The sequence below is a fragment of the Anabrus simplex genome, chromosome 5, assembly GCF_040414725.1.
Source record: "Anabrus simplex isolate iqAnaSimp1 chromosome 5, ASM4041472v1, whole genome shotgun sequence".
In the NCBI taxonomy this organism is placed as follows: Eukaryota; Metazoa; Arthropoda; class Insecta; order Orthoptera; family Tettigoniidae; genus Anabrus; species Anabrus simplex.
In genome coordinates this window covers 431,790,657-431,815,887 of record NC_090269.1, presented here as the reverse complement: position 1 = coordinate 431,815,887, position 25,231 = coordinate 431,790,657, and the positions used below count along the sequence as shown (strand labels likewise).

Sequence of the window (25,231 nt, the reverse complement as noted above, 5' to 3'; positions counted from 1 at the left end):
ACGTGCAAAGGCAGAGACTACTCCTTAGTTCTCGGTTGTCCTTCGGCACTGGCCAGTCCCTGACAGTCTCTAACTACTCCGGATCCGTGGCTACTCCCTCCGCTGACACGATGTGGCCCAGGGAGCGGACCTCGTGGAACAGCTGGCATTTTCCGGGATTTAACTTTAGGTGAGCCCCACGTAGCCTCTCGAACATTTTCCGCAGGTTCTCCACGTGCTCTTTGAACGTGCGTCCCACAATAATTATGTCATCCAGGTACACGAGACAAGTAAGCGTCTTGATTTAGCCCCCTCAGCACGGCCTCCATCAGTCGCTCGAAAGTCGCTGGCGCGTTGCAGATGCCGAAGGGCATCACGGTGAACTAGTAGAGCCCTTGGCCGATTGAGAACGCCGTCTTCTCCCTGTCTTCGGGATGGAGCGCTACTTGCCAGTATCCAGACTTCAAGTCCAGAGTCGAAAACAACTGGGCTCCAGATAACGTGTCCAGGGTGTCATCTATCTGAGGTAACGGGAAACAGTCCTTATTCGTGACGTCGTTCAACTTCCGGTGATCGACGCAGAAACGGAGTTCACCGTTCTTTTTCTTCACCAGGACGACTGGCGATGACCACAAGCTGTTCAACTCCTCGATGACTCCCCGAGGAGCTGAAGGACGACGACATCGGGCTGATCTTACGAGAAATAGAGTCGGGGCAGAGGCCGGAATGGAAAGACGTTGCCGAACGCAGTCCAACCTATAAGGCATACTGGGCCCATTGGTCGTCTCTCATGGTTAGCATCTGGTCGACTTCCACCTTCTTCGCCAGGGGTTCTCTACGAGGTGGCTGTCGGATTGGAGCGGCGTCGCCGGTGTTAACGCGATGGTACACTCTGTCCGTCTTTCCGTAGTCACGTCCGGTAGCAGTGAAAATATCCTGAAACCCATTGATTAGTTACTTAACCTCCCTGAGCTGATCACCGGAAGTTGAACGACGTCACGAATAAGGACTGTTTCGGGCGTCGGATATAATCTTCCAGAGCTTATCCAATCCTTCGCCTGCTTCCAGGGTCTGTGCGTCTTCGTCGTCCACTGGCACAACGCACGTGACTGGTTCACAAGTCCCACGCTCGGTCCCGCTGGGTACCCTCTGCTCCCGCGACGTCAAATTCAATATTCGTACCGGAATGCAGCTTCCTGGCCAGGAAGAGTCTTTGATCGGTGGTAGGCGAACCGGGTTCCACGAGCACGCTGTCCCCTTGTATGGGTTCCTCTAACCGTGCCGTAACCATCACCTCGCTCTTGGCTGGTATCTCTTCGTCGCAGGCCAACGTTAACCGCGCTACTCGAGGTTGCGTCCCTGGGCGTCGCAGCATTACCTCTTGTTTGCCGAGCCACAATACACGTCATCCCACGTCGACAGTTGCTTCGTATTTCCGTAGCACGTCAAGGCCCAGACTCGTAGGCGTCGTTGTCCCAGCGTTAGTTGAAGTAGCGCCCCCTTCAAGATAGGGATGGAGTCTCCTGAGGCCGTTCGCAACAGATAAGGGCGGTGGCGTTCCCTCTCCGGCTGTCCTTCAGCGATGTCCGGCCTGGCGATGGTCAATGCCGCCCTCGCGTCTATCGTGACTCGGCACGGCCTGTCTCCGAGCCACCCGTCGGCGATCAAGCTGTCGTCGCTCCGCTCGGTGACCACATTTAGCGTGAAACGAGGGGACGGTAGTGACGGTGCCGACGAGCCCCTCCCCTTGTCGGCCCTTACTCGTTTCCCTGATCAGGGGCACCACCATACGGCAGTCCATCAACAGGTGGTCACGCTCGCCGCAATTCCAACAGGTGGTCTCGTTGGTTCGTCGGCGTCTCGACGTGCGTCGTTCTCCCATAACGGCGCGGGTCTCCGGGGCGTCCTCGCTTCTCATGGCTCGTATTCTTGTTGACGTGCCACCGTTCCCTTCACTGCCTCAGGTCTAACGTCAGGGCCTATCTCAGGTCAAGATCCCCGCTGAGCATCAGCTTTTGACGGATCTCAGCGTCGCGGAGCCCATCAATGAATGTGTAGGCTGCCTTCCGCTGAATGTGGTCCAGAGGCCTTGTGGGCTAGCTGCTCCACATGTTGCGCGATTTCTTTCAGCGTCCCATTAGCCTGTAACTGTTCATTATCCATTTTACGAATCACTAGAAATTCCTAGTTACGAAATTACTGCTACCAGTCGATCCCGATTCTGACACCAGTTGGCGGGGTAGTAGGATCAATTAACACTGGACTTTAACTAGGCACTGAACTACACAAGACTACACACAACTTTTGCTCATAACACACACTTACACAGTTCACGCGCTCTCTCTCTCCCTTCGTTTCTCACTTGTTCTCACACTACACAGTTTTACACTCACACACAAGGTCCTGCGTCGCACGGCTACACGTTCTCTCCTTCGCCGACAGTCAGCACTGTAGCACACTAGTCCGATAATCACGGCAGTTCACAAACTTCACTCCACTGGCAGTCGCGCACGACTGAACCACACCAACTTCTAACTCAGTCTAACTCTCACTAACTCCAGGCAGGTCGTTCCTCTCTTATATACCTGCGCTGGCTCTTCTAGAGTCGACCGGATGCTGGATGGATCCAGGAACATCGCAAGATGGAACACTCCAGATTAATCGTTGAGTCATTTCCATACTCCTCTACTACGGGACCGCGAACGGAAGCGAGTGGGGCTGGCACTTAAGCACTGCTAGTGATTGGCGCAGTTGAAGAGTAAGGGGTGGGTCTGCACAGTGCCGGGTCGGGACCACGCCAGTTGACATGGCGGACGCTATGATCATTACACTACAGAGACTGTCACACATTCACCATAGAACAAAATTGGCGTAAAACATATCCAAGGTACAACAGAGCTCATTCATGCAATACAGACATACAATTACAGTAAGACGCAAATCAATGTACCGAATTGTGACAGAAGGAAAAACATAGCTGATACCCACGGAGACAAAGAAATAGTGGACAACCAAATGCCACGAGGCATGACCCAAGAAGTTAACTACTAAAAACAGAATGAAGAATCAAAATAAAAGTTACATTACCTTAATCAGCCCATACATGTATGTGCAAAGGCATGTTGGAAACCTCTCAGAAAAAGTGCATATTCTTAAAGCATTTAAAATAAGGCTTGTAAAAACAAGCGATTGCGATTATTGTGATTTCCGCCATAACCCTTCACCGAGGAATGAGACTTTGAAGAAAAGGAATGGAGAAAACTTTAGAGACATGATCGGGAACAAGCGTCGTAAAGTCACAGGACGACAAAGGCGATATCTGAGATCTCCTTGAGCTAAGTTTGCATGAACATTACATTTCAAAAAGTCAGCCATGATACCAAAATCAATGAGTACACAAGTAGTTCGTCTGTGAACCGAAACAAATAAAGACAGAGTGGCCAGGATTTGACGCACATGGATGTAATCAGGCAAATTATGCATCTGTTATAATGCGTTAATAATTCTTGTAACGCAAAAGAAAGAGCATAAAGCATCCATAAATTGTCCTTATTTCTAATAAATGCATCGATGATCTAAATTTGAACTTTCTTAACATAAAATGAGAGTTACTTCCGCAGGTTTAAATTGGCATCGAGATAAAATTTCTACCTCTTAGCAAGTTCACTCTCTGATGTCCATACTGTGGCATAGTAAATATCTCAAGGGAGGAATTATATTCGATACTTCATAAATGTTATTGCTGTTAGGTGAGACGGAATGGAATGCAAGTTATATTCACGTAAACCAAATTTAAATGGTAAATACAAACATAATTTCAAATACAATATATATGATCGGTCCTATTTTGATACAAGCCACTTAAAGCTCATAAAATTAAGACAGTGGAGGACTTGCCTCTTGTATACATTGAACATACTCCAAGATAGAGGTGTGTCGGTACTGGTGTGCCGGTACGCGTCATCTACTCTCGGAGTGGAGCAGTGGCAACCTGCTCTAGGAGTCCCTGGTCCACTGATACTGTGACAGTGTTGCGCTACGACTTGCAGTTTGCTGCTACCGGTCCACTGCTACTGTGACAGTGTTGCGCTGCAGCTCGCAGTTTGCTGCTCCCAGTCCACTGCTACTGTGACAGTGTTGCGCTGCAGCTCGCAGTTTGCTGCTCAAAGTCCACTGCGACTGTGAGTGTATTGCGCTGCAGCTCGCAGTTTGCTGATCCCAGTCCACTGCTACTGTGACAGTGTTGCGCTGCAGCTCGCAGTTTGCTGCTACCGGTCCACTGCTACTGTGACAGTGTTGCGCTGCAGCTCGCAGTTTGCTGCTCCCAGTCCACTGCTACTGCGACAGTGTTGCGCTGCGACTCGCAGTTTGCTGCTACCGGTCCACTGCTACTGTGACAGTGTTGCGTTGCAGCTCGCAGTTTGCTGCTCCCAGTCCACTGCTACTGTGACAGTGTTGCGCTGCAGCTCGCAGTTTGCTGCTACCGGTCCACTGCTACTGTGACAGTGTTGCGCTGCACCTCGCAGTTTGCTGCTCCCAGTCCACTGCTACTGCGACAGTGTTGCGCTGCACCTCGCAGTTTGCTGCTCCCAGTCCACTGCTACTGCGACAGTGTTGCGCTGCACCTCGCAGTTTGCTGCTCCCAGTCCACTGCTACTGTGACAGTGTTGCGCTGCAGCTCGCAGTTTGCTGCTCCCAGTCCACTGCTACTGTGACAGTGTTGTGCTGCAGCTCGCAGTTTGCTGCTCCCAGTCCACTGCTACTGTGACAGTGTTGCGCTACGACTTGCAGTTTGCTGCTCCCAGTCCACTGCTACTGTGACAGTGTTGCGCTGCAGCTCGTACTTTGCTGCTCCCTGTCCACTGCTACTGTGACAGTGTTGCGCTGCGACTCGCAGTTTGCTGCTCAAAGTCCACTGCGACTGTGAGTGTCTTGCGCTGCAGCTCGCAGTATGCTGCTACCGGTCCACTGCTACTGTGACAGTGTTGTGCTGCAGCTCGCAGTATGCTGCTACCGGTCCACTGCTACTGTGACAGTGTTGTGCTGCAGCTCGCAGTTTGCTGCTACCGATCCACTGCTACTGTGAGTGTTGCGCTACGACTTGCAGTTTGCTGCTACCGATCCACTGCGACTGTGAGTGTTGCGCTGCGACTCGCAGTTTGCTGCTACCGGTCCACTGCTACTGTGACAGTGTTGCGCTGCAGCTCGCAGTTTGCTGCTACCGGTCCACTGCTACTGTGACAGTGTTGTGCTGCAGCTCGCAGTTTGCTGCTCCCAGTCCACTGCTACTGTGACAGTGTTGCGCTGCGACTTGCAGTTTGCTGCTCCCAGTCCACTGCTACTGTGACAGTGTTGTGCTGCAGCTCGCAGTTTGCTGCTCCCAGTCCACTGCTACTGTGACAGTGTTGTGCTGCAGCTCGCAGTTTGCTGCTCCCAGTCCACTGCGACTATGACAGTGTTGCGCTGCAGCTCGCAGTTTGCTGCTCCCAGTCCACTGCGACTATGACAGTGTTGCGCTGCAGCTCGCAGTTTGCTGCTCCCAGTCCACTGCTACTGTGACAGTGTTGTGCTGCACCTCGCAGTTTGCTGCTCCCAGTCCACTGCGACTATGACAGTGTTGCGCTGCAGCTCGCAGTTTGCTGCTCCCAGTCCACTGCGACTATGACAGTGTTGCGCTGCAGCTCGCAGTTTGCTGCTCCCAGTCCACTGCTACTGTGACAGTGCTGTGCTGCAGCTCGCAGTTTGCTGCTACCGATCCACTGCGACTGTGACAGTGTTGTGCTGCAGCTCGCAGTTTGCTGCTCCCAGTCCACTGCGACTGTGAGTGTCTTGCGCTGCAGCTCGCAGTTTGCTGATCCCAGTCCACTGCTACTGTGACAGTGTTGCGCTGCAGCTCGCAGTTTGCTGCTCCCAGTCCACTGCTACTGTGACAGTGTTGCGCTACGACTTGCAGTTTGCTGCTACCGGTCCACTGAGACTGTGACAGTTTTGCGCTCCGACTCGCAGTTTGCTGCTCCCGGTCCACTGCTACTGTGAGTCTTGCGCTGCGACTCGCAGTTTGCTGCTACCGGTCCACTGCTACTGTGACAGTGTTGTGCTGCAGCTCGCAGTTTGCTGCTACCGATCCACTGCTACTGTGACAGTGTTGTGCTGCAGCTCGCAGTTTGCTGCTACCGATCCACTGCTACTGTGACAGTGTTGTGCTGCAGCTCGCAGTTTGCTGCTCCCGATCCACTGCTACTGTGACAGTGTTGTGCTGCAGCTCGCAATTTGCTGCTACCGATCCACTGCTACTGTGACAGTGTTGTGCTGCAGCTCGCAGTTTGCTGCTACCGATCCACTGCGACTGTGACAGTGTTGCGCTACGACTCGCAGTTTGCTGCTACCGGTCCACTGCGACTGTGGGTGTCTTGCGCTGCAGCTCGCAGTTTGCTGCTACCGATCCACTGCTACTGTGACAGTGTTGTGCTGCAGCTCGCAGTTTGCTGCTACCGATCCACTGCGACTGTGAGTGTCTTGCGCTGCAGCTCGCAGTTTGCTGCTACCGATCCACTGCTACTGTGACAGTGTTGTGCTGCAGCTCGCAGTTTGCTGCTACCGATCCACTGCTACTGTGACAGTGTTGCGCTACGACTCGCAGTTTGCTGCTACCGGTCCAGTGCGACTGTGGGTGTCTTGCGCTGCAGCTCGCAGTTTGCTGCTACCGATCCACTGCTACTGTGACAGTGTTGCGCTACGACTTGCAGTTTGCTGCTACCGGTCCACTGAGACTGTGACAGTTTTGCGCTCCGACTCGCAGTTTGCTGCTCCCGGTCCACTGCTACTGTGAGTCTTGCGCTGCGACTCGCAGTTTGCTGCTACCGGTCCACTGCTACTGTGACAGTCTTGCGCTGCGACTCGCAGTTTGCTGCTACCGGTCCACTGCTACTGTGACAGTCTTGCGCTCCGACTCGCAGTTTGCTGCTACCGGTCCACTGAGACTGTGACAGTTTTGCGCTCCGACTCGCAGTTTGCTGTACTGCAAAGTGTTGTTACTGCTATCCGCAAACGGGCCAGAGATACAGCCCTCAGCGTCCCGTACTGTTAGGGAGGTTGTTACAAGAACAGGACGGAGACATATCGGTATGGTGTTCATTATTTCATGTGAACGAAAGAAATCCACAGTAATCTACTTTAACACTAAAACGTTCCTAATAATAATCATATTTTATTATTGTGATTAATACATACATTATATAGTTATAATAGAGTCAAAAGTCATTTTTGATACCACAACTCATTTAATCTGGCGAATATTATCATGAACATTTTAAATTCGGAACACTGAATACTTTTTAAAATGTGAGATGTTTCAAAATGATTATCGGCGATCTCTAAACAATATTATAGGTCATTCACATGTCAGAATCTTAGGGAAGAATTGCACACAATATGCTTTCATTTTCCGAGTTGGGAAATAATTGGGTAAAGGTAATCGGATTACTAGTAACGATTACATTCATAGCAAATTTTAGTTGTAACTGTTGCGTGTTACAAAAAATGTACGGTAATTCTTACTTGTAATTTACTTCTTGAAACAAAATTGTGCCGGGTGGAGTGGCTTGGTCGGTACAGCGCTGGTCTTCTGCCTCAATGGCAGGTTAAATTCTGGCTCAGTCCGGTGGTATCTGAAGGTGCTCAAATACGTCAGCTTCGTGTCGGTAGATTTATAGGCACAGGGATTAAATTCCGGCAACTCGGCGTCTCAGAGAAACGTAAATGTAGTTATTGGGACGTAAAACAAATAACATTATTACGCATCTATTTATTAATTGAAGATAAAAAGTGCATTTTCGAGTCTTTCCACTTACCTCCAATGTACCATTATTGAATCAGATAAGGCAGACCTGACCATGACATCATCGAAGAACAGAGCAAATTGTGCATCCCCTGGCTACGTAAGCTTACTATGCTGTTTCTCAGCTCCATTTGTGCTTGTACTGGTTGTCACTGCAGCGGCAGTGTGTCATCGCATTCTGCGTGCTATGCCATGCTCCTCAGCTCCATCTCTGGTTGGACCAGTTTGTCACTGGACAAGCAACGTGTCACTGCAGCAGTTGGAGCAGTGATACATTATTTCCGGACCGTCAGAACTCTACTACAAGCGAAAGATGTGGCTAAGCTCTTTATTCTTCACTGATATGATACTTATTTTTATGTAACTTATTTTATTTCTTACTGTGTATATGTGTAGAGTACAAATCAAGAAGGTAAGTTGAATCTTTAAAACTATTATTATTATGGACAGCTTGGTGCTGCGTTCGAACAGTTTGCCACAAAATATACAGCAGGGAAGCTTCTCGAGTCCAAGTAGGCACTTTGAAGTTCCACGACTGGATATCTTTAAGCATTATTCAACACTCGTTTGCCTTCTAGCCCATATGCGTCAGAATACTTTTCGAAAACGTGCGTACCTGGGTGAAGGGCTTGCAGCAGATTGATCAAGAATATGACTTCTCCCCCCCCCCCCCGTAAGGAAACGCAGAGGTTTGGTTAGACTGGCGTAATAGCTACAGGTCTCGCCAAAGATATTACAGCAGTATCGTTTCTTGCCCGCATCAGTCCGCAACTGTTTAGTTAGATGGGATATATCGCTAAAGGACTCGCCACTGTTATCGAAATTCAATGTTTCTCTGCTGTATGCGTCGGCGTGTGTGAGGTTAGATTGCCCTTATGGCGAAAGGATTTACCACAGAGATTGCATGATTACGACATTTCGCCGATATGGGTCCGCATATGCGTTGTTAGATCCCCATAACCCAAAAACGTGTTACCACAGACATTGCAACATTATTGACTATCTCTTGTATGTGTTCGCGCTGATGTTTCGTCAGGGTACCTGACTGGCTAACGGCCTTGCCACAAATATTGCACCGGTGCAGCTTTTCGCCAGTGTGCGTGCACCAGTGAACCTCAAGTTCTCCTTTATGGTTAAAGGATTTGCTAAGGCCTCTCGCCTGTATGAATCCGCAAATGTGCGGTCAGATTCTCTCGTACACTAAAGGCCTTCCCACAGACATTGCAACAGGATAACGTATTGTTTGTATGGGTCCGCAAATGTGCGGTTAGATTAGATCTTACCCTAAAGGCCTTGCCACAGACATTGCAGTGGTGTGGCTTGTAGGTTGTATGTGTCCGACGATGTGTACTCAAGTGTGCTAGCTGCCTAAAGGATTTTCCACATATAACGCACAAATAAGGCCTCTCGCCAGTATGGGTTCGGATGTGTATCGTTAAATCTCCTCTCTTGGTAAAGGCCTTTCCACAGGTCATGCAAGAGTGTGGCTTATCGCCTGTATGCGTCCGCTGATGTGTCCTCAGGTGTGTTATCTGGCCAAATGATTTTCCACAGATAATGCAGAAATACGGCCTCTCGCCAGTATGGGTTCGGATGTGTATCGTTAGATCTCCTTTCACGGTAAAGGCCTTTCCACAGGTACTGCAGGAGTGTGGCTTATCGCCTGTATGCGTGCGGAAGTGATTTCTTAGCTCGAATTTGTAGCTAAAGGACCTCCCACAGCTGCTGCAAGAGTATGGCTTCTCGCCAGTATGTGTCCGATGGTGCCTAGTCAGAATACCTTTGTCAGCGAACGCTTTGCCGCAGATTATACAACAGAACGGACGCACTCCTGTATGCGACCGAGAGTGGTATTTCAAATGACTAGTATTTCGCAAAGTTTTCTGGCATACTGGGCATTGAAATCTGTTCTCAACCGTGTGTAACCCCATGGGCTTTGTCAGAGTACTCCCCATTGAGCGAATTCCGCACTCGTGGAGCGCCTGGTCCATGTGGATCTCGACGTGCTCCGAAACGCTGCTTCTGCTACAGTACAGCTTTCCGCAGTGATTGCATTTGACAGGATAATCCTCTCCATGTGTCTGTGGATGTCGTCCGCTATCCGGATGTGGATGATCTGCGTAGCTTATCTCTGGGCACGACCTACAGTGACAAATTAAAACCATGTGACCATTAATTCAACTGTCGACAAGACTCGCAAGAAGGATTGGCTACTGAACTTTTCACTCGCATCCCATTCAGAAAGCACGCCACTAATGACCGTCACATTCGTCAGAGCCAATTCAGAGTGCAGTCGTGAATATCAACAGCTGTTGCGTGTTACGAGGAATTGCTGCGTCTTTTCTCTCGAAAGCCTAACGTCACTATATCATGAGCAATAACCTTCATGGACTACCTCATTGAAAGGCTGAACGCGAAGTGGTGTAGGCGAAAGGAGAAGTACAAGCTCTTATGCCTGGCAAATATTTATGTATTGAAATCTGTAACGGAATATTCTCCTACATAAGGGACGGTATATGCTTTGGAGTTTTGATCGTGTTCAATCACACTGTGGTTTGCGGCAGGTGTGTGATAAATCTTTGTAAAAGCCCTTGTTGTCGTCTGATGGAATCCCAGTGTTGTAGGTACTAACGAAGTTGAGAACATAATATGCCAACAGTCAAGACGATCTGCTCAACCTTGGCAAATAGTTTATAAATATTATTTATTATGACCCAAACATACTACTACGAGTCAAGGATTGGTAAGAACACTCTCAGATGGACCGGAAGACAGGTGACGATCACTATGCAAAAAAGTACGCAGACAGAACATGCGGCGGAAGTAGAGTAACGTTTTGTCTGTTGTTTTGAATGTCAAGCTGTATGCCAAGGCAGGGACATTTACGTACTCGAAAATGCGCGAATATTTGGGAATTGTATGTTATTTTGTTTAAAATTATGAATATTAGCGCCAATATGTGTGTGTGTGTGGGGGGGGAGTTTTCATTACGTACCAACGACACAGACAGGTCTTATGGCGACGATGCGATAGGAAAGACCTAGGAGTTGGAAGGAATCGGCTGTGGTCTTGAATAATGTACAACCAAAGCATTAACCCGGTGTAAAAATGGGAAACAACGGAAAATCATCTTCAAGGCTACCTACAGTGGAGCTCGAACCCACTACCTCCCGGATGCAAGCTCACAGCTGCGCGTACCGAGCTTCGCAGTCGCTTAAGTGCGGCCAGTATCCAGTATTCGGGATGTACTGGGCTCGAACCCCACTGTTGGCACCTCTGCAGATGGTTTTTCGTGATTTCACACTTTCACACCAGACAAATGCTGGGGGCAGTACCTTAATTAAGGCCGCGATCACTCCTTCCCACACGAAATCCTTTCCTCTCCCCTCCTCACCATAAGACTTATCTCTGTCGGTGCGACGTTAAGCAGATTGTGTGGGTATGTGGGTGTGACAGCTGCGCGCACATAACCGAACGGCCAACTCGCCAGGCGCACAGTTTTCTTGGTATGTTACGATCAGATTTACTAGATATTCCTACGGAAAAGGAATTGGCGTACGTTATCGGTACCCACGAATATAGCAGCTGGCGTCAGAAATGGGATAGTCTCTGGACAATTCGTGACTTTTCAAAGATAGCAGGATATAAGGAAGATAATACAAATAATGATTGGCTTAGACGAAAGTGAGTTTGAACAATTTAAAAGTTGCCGATCTGAAGTACCAGTTGGAAGAACGTGATAAGGTTATTTCCGGAACCAAGGACGTGTTAGGTCACGAATTTGAGCAGCAATAGAAGTAGAGCGAAGTGTTCACAGGAAGAGGCTGAAAATAATAGATTGCTGTAATCTAAGATAACTGAAAGTGATCAAGGACTAAAACAAGTAGAAACCGATGTACAGCGTAAAGCAACGGCTATAGAGTTCCGATTTGCAATATTGGAAAAAGAGTCCATAGGAATAAACAGGCCAACCGCTGAATTCAGAACAAAATCAAAGAATGTTGCAGGGACCGTGCGTGTGAAACAACCACCTTATGTTTTAATACTCCGCGGTCTAAGTATAGAAGGCAATTTCAGGCCACAGCTGCCGCCAATGAGTGGACTAAAGAAGAAAAAAGGCACTGCCTCGGTTATTGTGCAGCGAGGTGCTGCGTTTGATATATTCCAAGTAATTGCAGACAGTGAGCTATCTAATTTCAATTCTCTGGTGGCACATTTAGACATACGGTATGATGATAAAGGCCTTCAACAAATTTACCATAGTAAACTTCGTAGCAGACACCAAAAACGTGGCGAAACACTGCAAAAATTTGAGATAGACATCGCGCGTCTTGCTTGTATGGCGTATCGTTCAGCTCCGACCGATTTCATAGAACAGCTATATGTAGTCTCTGTTGTGATGGATATATCCGAACCAGAATTACAACGAGCCCTTCGTCTGCCGCACCCAAATACGTTAGATGACGTGTTGGCTCGTGCATCGGGAACCTGCTACACAGACCTCGAATTCTACAGGCGCAGCTTCGAAGGCTGGATGAAAAGGAGCCTCTAAACGAAAGGGTAGAGAGGATTGTTTTAAAAACCCAGTCCAATGGCGATGGACAACCTCGAAGGCAGGTGATTCGCTGTTGGAGTTGTGGTGAGCTTGGACATGTCAGTAGCCGCTGCCATAAAAACTTAAAGTTTCAGGAAAAATAAAAAGGGTCCGTGCTATGGGACCGCGTGTCAGTCCTGCAGCCCCAAGAAAGATAGTATATGTCATTTCAATCGTGCTTCAGTTAGACAGTACCATTGTCGATGGTCAAGTTAGTGGTTTGGCTCGTACATTGCTTCTGGATACCAGGGCCAAATTAACGTTTTCAAGGCCACCGTGAAAGGAGACCTGAAACTTACGATAGTTTTTATTGAGAACCGCAACCGAAGACCCAGTGAACATGTACGGCGGGTAATAATTCAACATTAACCTGAGGATAAAGTTGACAGAACATCGAGTACAGTGGATGATGTCACATAATATGTTATTATTGGGATGGATGTAATGACCAAATTTGAGATCATTTTAGATCTAAAACGAGGACGTTTGAAATTCACGAACGAAGAAGTCATTCATCGCGGATGAAGCAGTCCAAGCATTCAAATTGTTTTAAGTACACACGCAGTACTTCATCCTAGAAGTGATTATATGATCGAGGGTAAAATGGATAACACAGACCAAGAAGTCAGGGGAACTGTCAAGCCCCTTGCCATAGGGGAAATCTGCAGAGGATTATTGGTGGGAAAGGGTGTTGCAAATGCTAAGGGGCCTACACCAATCAGAACGATGAACCTAAATGATTTACCCGGACCATCCAAGAGAGGCAATCAAGTGCACTGTTGTAATCCGGTATAATCTATTGTTCGTTGGGAGACCACGAAGGTTACCGAGGTTGTCCATCACCTTTCAAAATTAACTGAGACCTCGGACAAACTAAGCTGACGCAGGGTCAAAAGTCCAAAGTCTAGGAAATGTTCAAATATGAAGCAGCTCGATTTGTTCTGGGTGATTTCCGACAAAATAGTAGCGTTATAAAAATGTTGCAAAGTTTGGGTTGGGAAAATTGAGAGAAAGAAGAGGAGCTGCTCGACTAAGTGGTATGTTCCGAGCTGTCAGCGGAGAGATGGCGTAGAATGACATTAGTAGACGAATAAGTTTGAGTGGCGTTTATAAAAGTAGGAAAGATCACAATATGAAGATAAAGTTGGAATTCGAGAGGACAAACTGGGGCAAATATTCATTTATAGGAAGGGGAGTTAAGGATTGGAATAACTTACCAAGGGAGACGTTCAATAAATTTCCATTTTCTTTGAAATCATTTAGGAAAAGACTAGGAAAACAACAGATACGGAATCTGCCACCTGGGGACTGCCCTAAATCCAGATCAGTATTGATTGATTGACTGATTGATTGATTGATTGATTGATTGATTGATTGATTGATTGATTGATTGATTGATTGATTGATTGATTGATTGATTGAAGACGTCTTGGCATTCGAGAATTGTCCGTACGGCAGGGCGAGTGTTATGAAACATAAAATAAACACCGGAAATATACAAGCGATCCGACAGCGCCCTCGACACTCGCCACTATCAAGAAGAGAGAGGGCTGAGAAAATTCATTGTGACATGTGTATGCAGGGTGTCACTGAACCGCCTAGTAGGTCCTGGACGTCACCGGTGGTTATAGTAAAGAAAAAGGACGGGTCGACCAGATTCTGAGTGGACTTGGGACAGTTGAACATCAAGACAGTCAAATACATCCATTATCCAGAATAGATGACATTCTAGGCACATTTTCTGGATCTCAGGTGTTCTGCACTCTGGATTTGAAAAGTGGATACTGGCAAGTAGAAATGAAGGCCAAAGATAGAGAAGACACCGTTCTCAATTGGTACGTGAATTTAGCACTTCACGGTGATGAGTTTTGTACTGTGCAACGCACTAGCAATGTTTGAAGGACTGATGGAAACAGTACTCCGAGGTCTGTCGTGGGAAACCTGCCTTGTCTTCCTGGATGACGTCATAGAAAGAGGTAAGATTTTCAATGAACACCCATCGAATCTGGAGGAAGCCTTTAAGCGACTGCAGGGAGCAAAGCTGAAGCTGAATCCAACTAAATGCCAGCTCTTCCGGAATAAGCTCAATTATTTGGAAGATGTCGTTTCCGAAGACGGTGTAGGCGTAGATCCAGAGAAGGTACGTGCAGATGAATGACCTGTTCTAGGAGATGTACATGAACTCAGGAGTGTCTGAGGACTATGATCCTACTATCGATGTTTCGTGCCCGATTTGACAACATAGCTAAACGGATGAACATGACGATTGGAAAACATTTTCTAAGGTTGTAGCCGACAATCAACATGACTGGGATGAATACGTTCCATTATTTTTATGGCATATCGGTTTTCGATCCATCAAACGACAGGACAGACTACGGCTTGTGTTCTCTTCGGCGAGGAGCTGCGTTTACCCTGCGATCTGAAGTTCGACAAAAGACTCGGCAAGCACCAGATAACAGGGGATGACTATGTAATGTGCTGGAGAGAAAGGGTGGATCTGATTCACGTCCCCAATCGAAGAAACACAGAACCTGCAAGTGGCCGTATGAAACATGCTTGCGACGCGCGGTCTGAAGGTGGATTCGACGCCAAGGATTAGGTGTGGACCTAAACTCCTGCGTTCATGTGTGTTAAAGACTTCATATATTGTATTCTTAGACTTGTCTGAGGATATTTTAAACGGTTAGCACAAATTCCTTGATTAACGGGTAATCCCAGACTGGTTGCGAACTGATTCAGGAGGGAAGAGTTTTAAGGAGGGTACAGTATTACGAGTAAAGGAGTAGTAATAACTCCCTCAGCTAGAGTAGGAGAAAAGTGACGATCGCTAAGCGAAAAGCAAGATGACACAGAATTTGAAGCTGAAGTGAGACTAATCTTTTGTCTGTTGTTGAATGTCATGCTGTATGCCAGGGCAAGGAAATCTATGTACTCTTGTATGAAAGAAGATTTGGAAATCGTTGTATGTTATTTTGATTACAATTATTAGGATTAGCGTGAATGTGTGCATGCAGTTTACTTTATAAGATTTACGAGGTATGGTGCCATAGATTCCTAAGGAAAGGAAATTGACGTACGTTACCGGTTTCCATGACAGTAATAACACGTATTGCACTTGTACATTGTTATCATACAAGTGCAGCATTTTATTATGTCAAAATCTTGTCATATCTAATTACATAGCTTTCATGTGCAATCAAACAAAGCCACTTTAAGTATAGGACAGTAGGATTATACAAAGAAGTTCATACTCACTACCATGTACTATATCAATCTATGTCTTATTTGCTTTCATTAACAGAGGCCACATGCAACATGGAAACCACTAACCTTGATGAAATCTTGGAGAAGCTGAAAGATAAAAAGCGTTCCGTAACCTTGACGCTTTCATTTCACCTCCAGATAACGTTGCCCTAGGTGTTACGATAGCGGCAAAGAATAAGCTTAGGTTGTAGTGTTCTATTAAAATGTTCTGATATTCTAAAATATTTGAACCCAAATACGAGCTGTCATAACCTTGAATATCCTTACAAATGTTCCTTTGGTACTACAGCTAAAAGGGGCATGAAAGTCAAAGTTTAAACTTACAATTCGGGACAACAGGAGATTGGAATGCACCGTAGTGGATACTGCTGCTATGTAAAGAAATGAAAGCGGTTCATTTCATTTGTAAAACTCCAAAGGGCAAGTAATTACTTTTTAATGAATACCTGCCAACATTCAAACACAGAAACCCGGAAGATCCTAAAACGGAAAATTTTTAACAACACGTGCAGGCGTCGCGAAGTATTGAGATATAGTGAAAAGGGACGGCAAGGGGGAGATTACAAACAATACTAACACTAGTAAAATGCATGTTATGATCACCCCTGAAATTAAATACATACACAAAGTTACATCCTAATGACTCCTCATCAGTTTTCACTTTTTTTTTGCTATGGGCTTTACGTAGCACCGACACAGATAGGTTTTATGGCAACGATGGGATAGGAAAGGCCTAGGAGTTGGAAGGAAGCGGCCGTGGCCTTAATTAAGGTACAGCCCCAGCATTTGCCTGGTGTGAAAATGGGAAACCACGGAAAACCATTTTCAGGGCTGCCGATAGTGGGATTCGAACCTAGTATCTCCCGGATGCAAGCGCACAGCCGCACGCCTCTACGCGCACGGCCAACTCGCCCGGTGGTTTTCACTTAACAATGGGATCAGAACACACAGTACACAGGCAGTGTTTTCTTCTTATTATTATTCTTGCGTTATGGCCTCTGTAGGACCACGGACAGCTCCTTCATGGATTGCATTTTCTTCTTCTCCTCCCAAAACCTCTTCATCCTTTCTCTTCTCTCCCGCTCTTCTTCCGAGATATTCAGTATCCTCTTCTCTTGTCTACTCCATTGGTGACTCTCAATCCTTTTCCTGTATCCATCCCTATCATTGATCTCTGGCATATTAGTAGGTATGTACTTGCTTCTCCAATTTTCCCGTTCTTCCACCTTGATCCCCAATTCCGACCAATCTTTCCGGAGTTTAACTACCCACTTGGTTCCTGTCTTTCATCGTGTCCTCGCTGTTGTTTCCCATACTCTTTTCGTCATTCTATCCATATTCATCCTGATTACATGTCCCGCAAACCTTGTTCTTTTCAGTCTGATTTCTTCTGAGATTGTCCTCATGTTCCGGTATAGTTCTTCCCTGGGTCTCCCCATCCATCTCTCACCTCCTCTCTTAGGGCCTAGTATTTTCCTCAATATTTTTCTCTCTTCTTTCTCTAGTTGTTCCGCACCATTTCTTCCTAGTGCTATTGTCTCAGCAGCATATAATACAGCATTTCTCACCGTTGCCTTGTAATGTCTGATCTTTGCGTCTGTAGATATATTCTTTTTATTGTATATGTCTCTGGTCATACAGAAGACTGATCGCATCTTCTTTATCCTCTCTGTTATTCCCTCATTGCTCCTATTCCTTCCTGTTATAAATTCTCCTAGGTACTTGAATTTGTCCACCTTTTGCACGGTGCCTTCCGGTGTTGTCCAATCCTCAGTGGTATTCAATGTCTTTGTCTTGTTGTGGGCGATCCTCAGTCCTACCCTTCCGGCTATATTGCTTAAGTTGTTGAGTTGTGTCTTTGCATCTTCTTCTGTCTCACTTACTATAGCTATGTCGTCCGCAAAGGCTACAAATCTACTTGGGCCCTATTGTCCTTTTTGTCCCCAACATGCGTCTTTGGTATTCCCATTGTCTCATTCATTGTTCTCCACTGCCTGATGACTCCATTGGTGATAATCCATCTCCTTGTTTGACACCAGTGTTGATATCAAATTCTTCAGAGAGCACTCCTCTGAATCTCACCCTTGCCTTTGTGTCTGATAGAATTTCCATTATGAGTTCTTGTGTAGTGCCATCTAATCCTCTGTCCTTCACGATTCTTCCAAGGGTTTGTCTGTCGATGGAGTCATATGCCTTAGTGAAATCTACAAAGGTTACCACCGTTTTTTTGTTCTTTAAGGCCCTATGTTCTATCAGTTGTTTCAGTACAAATATCTGTTCTATGCATCCTCTTCCCTTCCTAAATCCTGCTTGGTAGTCTCCAATTGTACTTTCTAACTGTTCTTCCAGTCTATTGAGCAGGACTTTCGACAACACCTTATAGCCAATCTCTAGTAGCGAAATTCCTCTATAGTTGTTTGCATCCCTCTTGTCTCCCTTCTTATGTATTGGTATTATGATCGCATTCTTCCATCCTTCTGGTAACTTCTCTGTTCTCCAAATCTGGCCGATGATGTCGGTCATGTTGTATACTGCCTTGTCACCTCCCCACTTAATCATCTCAGCTGATATTCCATCTTCTCCGGTTGCTTTGTTATTCTTTAGATCGCTTATGGCCTGTGCGACCTCATCTCTAGTTGGAGGACATGACTCTCTCTCTTCTGTGTTTGTCCCCAGCTCCAGCTCTTCTTCAGGTGGTTCGCAGTTTAACAGGTCATGAAAGTATTCTGCAAGTATCCTACAGTTCTCCTTCGCACGAACTGCCAGATCCCCATTATTATCTCTTATAAAGAGTTCTCTGCCTTTATATCCACTCAGGCTCGTTTTGAATTTCCCAAGAAAGTCTCTACTATTGTTTTTCCTGAAGTTGATTTCAATTTCATCCAAGCAGTGTTTTTCTGCACTTAAACTTGCCAGTCACAATATGAATGTCACCGTCAAAATTAAACTCAATAGGTACACTTCTTTTTACAAAATTCTGTCAAGTTCACATTATCAGGCTAATATCCATCACAAGTTTGAGAGAACAGATGGAGATGAGTTGCTTTCTTTGCTTTCTTAAAAATTCTGCAGGAAAACTACTCGAGTAACATGGACCAGTACTTCCGGTTTTCAAAACAGAAATAAAATCCATAATTTAATTCGACATTAAGGACCTAAACTGATTTTGGTCTTTTTTCTTACCAAGCTGAACACATGTTCAACTCAGCATTGCTGTGCAGTAGTAAGAAGAGAAAGCATTAGCCTTGATATCCTAGTAAGAAGAGAAAGCATTAGCCATGATATCCTATCATACTTAGGAACACTATCAGCTCTACGAATGTTCATCAAGCGAGCCAATATATTGTCATCTGTCAGATTCTCACTCTTATCAATAGCAGTCATAATTCTGAAGGGCTACAAATTGGTTCCGAAGCACATTAATTGCATCCTCAACCGGCTCACTGTCCTTCCTCGGCAGCAATGATGGATATCCTTCTATAAAGAATTGTACAGAAGGAAACTGGGCATCTTCAATTTTTAAATATCTGCATCTTTTGGATGTTTCAGTACTTCATCATTCAGAGGGAACTGGTTAATAATATAATCACATGATGTGCAGAAGTATCCCCTGGCAGATGAAAAGAATGTTGGTTTATCATTAAGTTCCTTCACCAAGTTCAGTTTCACTACGCCAATAACTAGCTCATCGCTGTCTCTCTGATTCTCAATAGAATGATATGGAACTTTTAATAAAAGCGAACATATCATCGCTTTTGGTTTAACAAATCTGGAAAGCAGCTGCTTTAACAGGTTCTTTATTATTTTCAGTAGTTTATGAATGTGAGGGGAAGCACTCTGAAGTGTAGAACTGAGTTTCTCAAATAAAGGAATGACAGTGCACAGGAAGGCACAGTATGCCTTATTTAAGGCTGATGACAAAACCATAAAAAATTTATTTACGATTTTTTATAATGTTCTTATTTTCAGCACACGAGTGTCAGATTGAGACACATGCAAATATTTGGGAGCGACCAATTCTGACGACTCAATAGCTTTCCTCTTTTGATGGTCTTTGGAACTACCAGGCTCGGCTTTTGGAATCGTAAATGATGTTAAGCTAGTAGTTCATGAACAGTGAGTATTAATAAGCACCTCATCTTTAAAGAAACCAAGGAGTAGATCCGAATGATCTAACAACTTCTGCAGACACCTTCCTAACGATAGCCATCTTGTGCAAAAATGTTTCAGTATCATCTTCGTTTCTTTTTTGTGAAGCTCTTGGAATTTCTCAAGACGTTCCTTCCTCTTACAACCCTTTTCTAAATAACAGAAGTTGTCGATTAACAGTTCGTCAACTTTGACAGACAAATTTCTTGCACCAATCTCAGCAGCGAAGTTAATCAAATGGCATGAGTAACCCAGTACGAAGACAGATGAGTGTGCTTCCCTTAAAAGTACAGCATTTTGAATTGGTGTTATATAACACTCTAACTGTGAAATTACCTAATTACCAAATTACCAATATTACATCCCGTTGAATCATCCACCAAAGGCTGGGACAGACAACACTGAGCTAACTACCTTTTCCTGCTTTGCCACAAAACAAGCGATGACAATAAGGTAAAGCTTAGCATTACTATTATTGCTCCCATCTTTAGCTTAAAAAAGGTTCTCGTTGCATGTTACCAACGAGTTCACTTCTTAAAATTGTAGCCATTTCTTTCAAAATGTGAGTGCTTTTCGTACGACCACAACCATATTTTTTGCAATTTCTGAACCTGGAAACATTTTCCTCAACAGAGCACCAGCATGATCGGCAACAGCTAACGGGATATTATGCTCAAATAAAAATGAAGTGAACAAGTAATCCGCTCTTACCATATCAAGGTCGCTCCACAAGAGGTAAAAAGCAAATTGATTTTCTGACTGCCATCATTAAATTTAGTATTGGAGACGGGTTTAACAGAGTTAATGTGATTTACTAATTCTGTTCTTGCTTGTTAAGAAACGTTTATATCACACGAGCACATGGAACAAAACGCGAATGTTTCGCCTTTGCGTGATCGTACAAAATAAGGAAATTCAGCATAATATGCCTCGCTAAAAGATTGATAATATCTTTTCTTAGCTGAACTCATTACGAACACTACTAAAAATACTGAATCCCTTACAAATTCGTCAGAGAATTCCACGAGCTTCAGAACTTCCGCCAATGTTACACCAATACACCAACAAAGCCTTTCAGCTGCTACGAAGCGCGCCGCAGTTACTAAATTTGTTATATACACATTCACAGCCTGCTCCTTTTCGCGGATTTCTTTTCTTCAAAATCACAGCCTGCTACTTGTTTGGGAACATCTCAGTGAATGAAGTAGCAGTTGAAGTCGAAAAGGTGACAAAAGCATGGTGATAATCGATGCATTTACCGGTCGAATTTCAAACACTGCATCTCGTATTACCACCTACTATTGAAAGTCAAACAAATTCGATTTGACCGCAGAAAGAGAAAACAAGCGCGGATGTTCAAATTCCGCACAATAACATTGTTCATCCGTAAAAACATACAACACACTCAAAATCCGTACATTTTACGGAAAAGCCGGAGTACTTGGCAGGTATGCCAGTGGAATGGGATCGTCGTTAGTGTACCATCAAAGTCTGTGCCTGTGTCCCCACTCCACAGCGGTCTAGATATTCTAGGAACGGAGAGATGGAAATACAAATTACTTGGTTAAAGGTGGAATCCGTGTACAACAGGGAAAAGTCGACCACGCAGGCCAAAATAAATTGAAACATGAAGTGGTACTTCCCAATTCAATCTGTATGTCCTGCATATATATGGCACTGCAGGATGCATGACTTCCTCGCCAGCAAAGTAGTGGGAGGCTCGACTTCGTGCTGTTGTTGCACTCTTCGGAGAAAATAAGTGAACAAGTAACAGGGGGACTTTGATTCCAGAAACGACAGGTTACACAACTTGATCATCACACAAGACATTACCACCACAAGAAAACACGGGGCAGATAATACGACACTGGTTTGTATGTCATATGTTTAGCGGCATATAACACCTAGGAAAAGGTGCAATACTCAGTGGCAATTCTTATTTACGTAATTTTTAGTTTTTGTGACAAGTTATTTATCAAGTTTTCAATTAGTTTGTCAGCAAAATGGTATTTCATGTTGTATTGATGAATATTTACCACAAACCATCACGCTGGTGTAACACGTGGCGCGTCCCAGGTGCCGGATTCGCGTTCCTCACCGACCTGCAGGCGGACTTGAGCGAATATAATAGCTCTCGCTGACCAAACGCACACAAATTCCTTAACGGCAACTTTGGCGGATATGGAGACTTTCCGTACGGCACAGTTGGCATATGAGGTACTCTGCCTTTCTGGAAGTTAATGCAGAAAGGAAAGTAGCGTTTGTTCTGCAGAGGAGCGGCTGAAAAAGGCATCTTTTCTCCATGTCAGGAGCGGCCTTACTACCTGCTGGTAGCAGCTCTAAAATGCTTGGTGACAGGCTTCGTGACCAGTCGGCCGGAAAATTACACCGTCATGTCTTTATGTAAATGTCTCATGGAATCGAAACCAAGGTTTGAGCATACGTGTTGGCAGGTCAGTCAGCGCCGAAAAGATGCAATGGTTACCGTCGCTCGGGCGGCGAGAGCTAAACAAGCGGCTCATCACATTCCACATCACATCACTGAACGATGTCTGGCCGAAGCAGCGAATTAGCCACAGCACTTTAGAAAAGGGAACACAATTATGTACAACAGAATCCGAAGAGCAGCTAAATTTTATACTTCGGTCTCCGAGGCGCAACGGTACAACGATCGCTTCATGAAAATCGTCTATGTTGCGGATAGAAAGAAAATACAATTTTTCGGTGCCAACGCTCCACAAACCAAAAGTGCCTTTCGGGCACTGCTTGACAAGAAGCCCGTTCACTATCTTATCACTGGCGGTGATCTGAATGGACACGTCGGATGGAAGGAAAGACGACCACACAGCTCATGGCGGACATGGATATGGACAGAAGAACGACGACGGACAACTAATTCCCGATTATGCAGAGACCGATCATCGCGAACACGTGGTTCAAAAACCGTGAAACCCATCTAGTCACCTCCTATAGTGGCCCCCATACAAATCATATCGACTACATCCTTGTGAGACGACGGTATCTCAAAGATGTTCTAGACACAACAGTTGCTCCTTACGAAACCGTTCCGATACAACATCGACCAGTCACCTGTAAACTGCGGATCAAGTCTCCAAGAGCCCAATACTTTACCAGAAATGGACCAAAAAAGGATCAAACGGTGGCGCCATAAGAAGGACGCCGACACTGTGGCACAAATTACAATCTAACCAATCACCACAATTGAAGCAAGTTGGATTAAACTGAAAGACGCTGCAGACCCTAGCCTTGGAACAACTAAACCGGGATGATAAAGGATTGACAATTACAGGTGACTTTCGAATGACGATGTTAAGGGTGCAGAAACAGCTGTAGCACAAGTTTCCTTCAGATAAATCACCATCTCCTTGGAATGTCTACGAAACAGCTCGTAGTGAAACGATGAAAGTAATTGCCGTAAAATAGCAAACAGGTATGCAGACCTACATGTGAAACTTAACACGCACGAAGGCGAGCGGGACTTTACCGGCTAGTCAAATCCAGGCATCCCGAAACGGAAGACATCAACGGCATCAATGAGGAAACAGACAATTTGCCACTCGACTGGCACGAAGCGCGGGACGCTGGAAGAACTACTTGGACAAAATTTCAATCTTGGAATCCCCCGTCTACGAATCCCAGACACCTCAGCTGTTGAAGGTCCAATGAAGGAAATTGACGTCACTGAAATTCAGGCTATGCTGAAGGAGATGAAACGAGGGAAAGCCATTGTTCCCGACGATTTTCCGGCAGAGTTTTGTTCTCTCAAGCAGATATAGCAGTGTGACTAAAACAAGCTTTTCAACCAAACCATCAAAGAAGGTCAAATACCACCAGATTGGCGACGGAGCATAAATAAGGGAAACACAGCCGATTTTTCAAATTACCGCCCAATCAGACTTCTGAGCCACTCAATGACTATTTCGAACAAATCTTCGACAAAAGGATTAGCGATTTAGCCAAAACTTACAACGGCCAAGCTGGATTTGGGAAAAATTGCGTCACAACAGCTGAAATCCGCAATGCACGGCTGTCAGCTGAGAAACACCGTGAAAAGAATACGAGGCTTCATCTCCACTTTCTGGATCGTAAAAAGGCCTTCCTTTGGGTACCACATGACCTAATCTGGTCAGCGCTACGAGAACACGGCATTCCAGAGCACCTTGCAGTACAATTGCTCTCCATAGAACCAAGGAGTTATGTTCAAGCTGCCGCAGGAGTGTCCCATGAAATCCGCATAAGTGTAGGAGTCCACCAATGCCCTGCCTTATCCCCACTACTGTTCATTCTCGTGATGGACACCATTACATGAGACCTGAACAAGCCAATACCATGGACACTTTTCTATGCTAAAGATGTCATTTCGGCTACGGAGTATAAGCTATATCATCAATGCCACACAGAAGATTGGAACAATCCACTTGAGCAATATGGCACGCACCTCAACAACAACAACAACAACAAAAAGACAGAATACACGACATTCAATACTCTAGAAGTTGCAACCAACCACGTTGACGGTGAAGATACACCACGAGTAGATAAATTTATGTATTTTGGCTCTACAGTATCTGACGATGACCGAATTACTGATGAAGTCAACTTAAGGATATACGCAGCCTGGCAGAAATGGCAAATGTCAACGGGCACCCTTGCGACCTTTGGATGAAGTGCCATCTGAAATGTAAGATGTACCGAACTGTTACCTATCCTGTCTTTTTCAACAGCGCCGAATATTGGCCAGCTACGAAGGCGGTAGAACGCCAACTAAGGCTGGCATAACTAGACTGGGTCACACTTCAAATAATGTTATTAGGAAACGTCTTGGCGTTGCACCGATCCAGGAGAAAATTCAGGAAAGCTGTGTGCGCTGGTTTGGGAATATATTGCATGCGGAGGATGATATATTATCAAATTCAGGGTATACACAGGAACTCAGTGGGAAGAGGCGCAATGGACAAACAAGGCAGTGAAGGGACGATAACGGGCACAACGACCTGAAAGCTGTAAGACTACATACAGATATGGCCCGAGAATGAACTAACGGGACACAACGAACCACACACCTGGACCTTGCCAACAGGCAGGCCAAACGCTAAAGAGGTAGAATAACAAGAAGCAGAGTGATGATTATTCTGCTGTAAAAATGGAGAAACAATAGATATTGTACACATCCTAGCATTCAAATTAATATGATCAAATTCTCTGCCTTAAAGCCTGTGTGCAATGTCTATAGATGACCTATTTTCACAAAACAGTGTTTCAATGACAGAACGCTTGTTGAATTTGTGTTCAATTCACTCCATTATTTGCAACATTGATAAAATATATAACTCAAGAAAAGAAACATTTCAGGTTAATCAGCAGTGACAGTTTGAATATTGGGT

General features: G+C 45.5%; 2 protein-coding genes across 2 annotated transcripts in view; both read right to left on the bottom strand.

The window, feature by feature from the left end:
* The window catches only part of LOC136875059 (gastrula zinc finger protein XlCGF57.1), a 134,818-nt gene extending 125,437 nt beyond the window's left edge, over window positions 1-9,381 (bottom strand). Inside the window, exon 1 of the mRNA XM_068227970.1 lies at window positions 7,830-9,381. The gene's annotated coding sequence lies outside the window, so the exon portion shown is untranslated. The remainder of the gene's footprint in view (window positions 1-7,829) is intronic.
* Window positions 6,890-25,231, bottom strand: part of LOC136874607 (zinc finger protein 2) — an 82,528-nt gene continuing 64,186 nt past the window's right edge. Inside the window, exons 5-6 of the mRNA XM_068227879.1 lie at window positions 9,537-9,958; window positions 6,890-7,059 (exon numbers count right to left, since the gene is read on the bottom strand). Of these exons, the coding sequence (XP_068083980.1) occupies window positions 6,890-7,059; window positions 9,537-9,958 (592 nt within the window). The remainder of the gene's footprint in view (window positions 7,060-9,536; window positions 9,959-25,231) is intronic.